Here is a 4,867-nt window from a genome sequence, read left to right as displayed (position 1 = left end):
TTTTGCCTGTTGCTGGCCTTCTATTGGTATCGAGATAGGTGCGAAACTAAAAATGAATGATGTTGGACAATTTAACAAAAATGAAATACAATTTGCAAACACGGTTTAAATTCTTAGTTAAAACTTTCCACGAGAAACATTTTTTTAATCAAAATGACTTAATAAATTATAGACCTATATCAAATCTTCCTTTCTTATCTAAAATTATTGAGAAAATAGTTGCTAAATTGTGTGACCACTTACACCATAATGAAGTTTTTGAAAAGTTTCAGTCTGGTTTTAGAGCTCATCATAGCGACTTCCTATTAGATGTTCTGGACAATTGGACATAGCTTTGCTCCCGGCTGAATGAAGCTGAATGAGGAGTTTTTCTTGTTAAATAGATATGATCACAAAATGTCAGGTAGCTACTAATAGGCAGCCATCTAATCAGTCTGGTTGTTATAACAAAAAATCAGTGTGAGGAATTCAATGTGTAAAAAAAAGTCAGTGCTTAGAATTTGGTGCTAAAAAAATTCGGTGTTTGAAAAAAACACAAAAAAATGGCAGATTCTAATGAGACTGTAAGGTCACATTTACTAACAAATGTTAGTGACATCATGTGTTCATGTAACACTTTCACATTTTGTTTTGATGTAGGTATTTTTTTTCTAGCAACTACTTAATTCACTTGCTTTTTATCCATGGTAAAGAATTTTTTTAATTTTAAGTAAAGTAAACATTTTGAAGACAAAAATACAAATTTCCGATTTTAATTCAACTAAATTCCATCCTACTTCAGTCAGCGCAGAGTTCTTTTGTTTTTTTTTTTTTTTGTTTCATGATTTATCTGTGCCCCATAAGAAAAAAAACCAAAAAAAAAACGACTCCATCCTGGCTTCCCGAAAACAATGTGGTCTAGAACCGCCGCTGAATCAGTGCTAATACCAGTTCAGTTCATTTCAGTTTATTTCTATAGCGCCAATTCACAACACATGTCATCTCAAGACACTTTACAGTTCACCAGATCATCCAGCAAAATTGATTCACAGTTTTCTGTCTAAGGAAATCTAGCTGATTGCATCGACTCATTCACTCAAACTATAAATACTTGTAGCGACAGTGGAGAGGAAAAACTCCCTTTTAACAGGAAGAAACCTCCAGCAGAACCAGGCTCAGTGTGAGCGGCCATCTGCTGAGGCCGACTGGGGTTCAAGGAGACAGAAGCAGAGATACAAAAAGCAGCTGTAAAGGCGGCTCAGTTCTCTTTACCATTTATAGAACTATCAGAAAGCATGGAATTAGCTTCAAATGTTTTAGGTGGAAAAGTAGTTCTTAAACCATCTGGTCTAACAGCTTAAACTTTCATGGTTAGAAGCTCAACCTTCTGCCTAATATTAATCTTTTTTCTGAACCCCTGTTATGAACTTTGACATATGTAGTCCTCCTGAAGAGACTCTGGGAATCCATTCTAACTCCACCTTCACCATGAGTAAATCTTCACATATGGAGGAAAAACTGAAACAGATGAAGAAGACCTCTGTTCTCCAGCTGCGATATTTGTCAAGGACTGACAAGAATGGATATGTGTTTTTTTTTTAGGTTCCTGTTTCATGATTCTGATGACTAATAACATTTTTTAAACATCTGTTTGCTGAGATCCCTAAATTAAAGAAATTGCTTTGTTTTTGCCAAACTTCAAAAGATACAGATGTGAAGTTTTTATATCACAAAAAGGCATCTCTCAGAGTTCTGCTTCTTCAAAACAGTATTACTCTCTTAATAATTAGGTAAAATAAATGTTCTAACAACTTATATTCAGGCGTGGACGCAATTATTCACTATAGATGTTGATGAATGTGGATGGGAAAGATATTCTGTAGAGGTCTGTATTACAGTGAGTATGGAGGAGCCTCTCTAATAAAGTATCAGAAGAAAAAGAGTCAGGAAAGGCTTTATTAAGTAGTGTTTTACACAAAGGAGAATTTTGCTTAGATGATAAAACACACCTACAAGCATAGAGATGACATAAATATAATTGAAAATAGACAAAGTAAAATAAATAAATGCAAGTTATTAAAGAAAATTAAGACACCAGGGAATAAGAGAGCAATGTTTTGGAGAGGAAGCACAACATAGCATATATAGAAAATATGCATACAATTATTTTCAAGGTAAAAGTGTCACTGGGAGACCCGAGGGTTGATAATGACTGGAAGAAGCTGCTTTTTTTCCCAAGAGAATTTGGTCATGATGGACCATACCTTCCTTTCAGAGGGGAGAGTCTGAAACTATTTGTGCTGAGGGTAAGAGCGGGTCAGCTGCAATATTTTCAGCTCACCGTCAAGTCCTGGAGGTGTACAGTAAAATTCAGTTTATTTATAGAGCGCCTATTACCAACACATATCATCTTGAGGCACATTACAGAGACAATTCAACCAGATCATACAGTCAGATTGGTTCAAAGGAAAGCTAGCTGATTGCATTGACTCATTGACTTGAAGGCAATCCCTCACACCAGGCATGCTTGTAGCGACAGTTGAGAGGAAATTTCCCTTCTAACAGAAAGAAACTTCCAGCAGTACCAGGCTCAGTGTGGCCATCTGTCGAGGTTGACTGGGGTTCAAGCAGAAAGAAGCAGAGATACAAAAAGCAGCTGCAAAAGGCGGCCCCGTCCAGGAAACACACAGACAGGCAGACAAGTGTTAGAGATTTAACTAACAAACACTGCAGAATTTTAGAATACAGATAGAATAAAGCAGGATGATAAAACGGGGTCCCTATGTCCTCCAGCAGACTAAGCCTATAGCAGCATAACTATAGAGACGCTCAGGATAACCTGAGCCACTCTAACTATAAGCTTTATCAAAAAGGAAAGTTTTAAGTCTAGTCTTAAAATTAGACAAGGTGTCTGCCTCACGGATTAAAACTGGTAGTTGGTTCCACAGGAGAGGAGCCTGATAACTAAAAGATCTGCCTCCCATTCTAGTTTTATAAATTATAGGAACCACTAGTAAACCTGCAGATTGAGAGTGAAGTGCTCTGTTAGGAACATAAGGAACAATCATATCTGATATAAGATGGAGCTTGGCCATTTAAGGCTTTATATGGGAGAAAAACCCTGAGGTACATATCCATGTAACATGGAGAGATTAATCACATCTAAAATGGAGGAGATCAAAGGGAATACTTCCTTTAATAACCTGGATGGTACTAGATCTAATATACAAGTTAAAGGCTTAGATCAAGACAATAGTTTTGCTAACTCTGAAAGTTCAATTGGATCAAAGCAGTTTAAACCCAATTCAGTTTCTATGGCTACCTCAGATGCTGCCTCACATTCTAAAGATAAACCAATCATAGTTAGTGAAGTGCTAGTGATCTTTTTTTAAAATAGAATTAGTCTTATTTATAAAGAACTCCATAAAATCCTTCCTGCTAAAAGCAGGTGGGATGGACGGTTCCAAAGAGCTATGGCTCTGGGTAAGTTTGGTGACTGTATTAAAAAGGTATCTAGGATTATTCTTATTCTACTCTATTAAAGGGGAGAAATATGTTGCTCTTGCTCTACAAAGGGTCATCTGCTTCACAGTGTGCTGCTCTGCATTAAACCAGAGAGTCAGCTTATTATTTTTAAAAGCTTTTCTTTTTCAAAAGGGGCTGCATTGTACACGGAGAACTAGCAGCCCTATCAACAAAATCATCAACCTGAAGGAGTTTTTCATAATCAAAGTTTCACTTTGAGTCATTAGGTTTTTAACAAAGGAAATAACAAAATATTTATTTCCCTTGTGAATCTAGAAACTGCTTAATTAGCCTTAAGCATCAAATAAAAATCAGAGATGAGTCCATCTTTTATGTTTACAGCTAAACAGTCACTTTCCTTCAGTTCTTCCTTTCCCCCCATTCTGCCTTCTTCCTCACAGGAATGTCAGATCACTGATGCTCCTCCCCTCTCTTCTCCTCAGAGACGGGTAAGGGGAAAGAGGGGGTGAAGGGCTATGACGGATAAGAAAGAGGGAGCGAAGGAGGTGTGTGTGTTAAACTGGTGCACAGCCAGCCGTCTGCTTTGAAAGCTTCAGCTCACAGTGTTTTCCTTCTCCTGCTGCACAGGCTGTCATCAGAGAGGAGGAAACTCTGTAGACTCTTCCTTTTCATGTCCTCATCTCCAGACGCCTCGCTTGCATCTGCAGGTCAGATGTTGAGCTGTCTTTGAATCTATTTTGAGCTTTCCCTGTTCGTGCTTTATTTCAGAAAAATGAGGGCTGAAGTGCTAGTCGTCTGGGTCGGACTGAGCCTTTGTTGGGTTCTGGTCAGCACTGAAGAACCTGTGGAGAAGCAGCAGCTTTCAAGAGTCCAGGCTCAGGTGAGAGAACCCCAAGGACTGATCGGACCAAGGACAGAAGAGGAAAGGGAACTGTCAGACGAGCCAGCTGAAGTTGCAGTAGAGGAGAAGACAAAACCAAAGAAAAAGAAAACCCCTGAGGAAATCGAGGCCGGTAAGCAAGAGTTCTAGCAGATTTTTCATGACGTTTCATGGCGTCTCCTGCTGTCAGAAGTCCAATTTAAAGTTTGGGGCCTTAAAGAGGTAGTTAGGATTTGCATTAGTTAATATCACCATCCATGCAAAAGAAATCCTTATTGGTTTCTTCACAGGGCTGCAGAAAGCAGGAAAATCATGCATAACAAACATATCTTTATGAAAATCACATTTACTCTACTCTGCTTAAGAGACTTTCTGTACAAAACAAACCAAACCTGCTAAACTGAATGAGACAGAGAAAAGGCTCAAAGGGAAGAGTTCATCCATCCATCCATCCATCCATCCATCCATCCATCCATCCATCCATCCATCCATCCATCCATCCATCCATCCATCCATCCATCC

At 38.5% G+C, this 4,867-nt stretch overlaps 1 protein-coding gene across 1 annotated transcript in view; it reads left to right on the top strand.

Annotated features, from left to right (window-relative positions):
- Positions 1-4,025: 4,025 nt before the first annotated feature.
- Positions 4,026-4,867, top strand: part of LOC107102170 (histone H1-II-like) — a 16,550-nt gene continuing 15,708 nt past the window's right edge. The window contains exon 1 of the mRNA XM_015401371.1: positions 4,026-4,478. Within this exon, the coding sequence (XP_015256857.1) occupies positions 4,238-4,478 (241 nt within the window). The 5' untranslated portion in view covers positions 4,026-4,237. The remainder of the gene's footprint in view (positions 4,479-4,867) is intronic.

This window comes from Cyprinodon variegatus, unplaced genomic scaffold (assembly GCF_000732505.1).
Source record: "Cyprinodon variegatus isolate N-32 unplaced genomic scaffold, C_variegatus-1.0 Scaffold1213, whole genome shotgun sequence".
NCBI lineage: Eukaryota > Metazoa > Chordata > Actinopteri > Cyprinodontiformes > Cyprinodontidae > Cyprinodon > Cyprinodon variegatus.
Note: the sequence above shows the minus strand (reverse complement) of the source record. Positions and strands in the feature narration are given on the sequence as shown.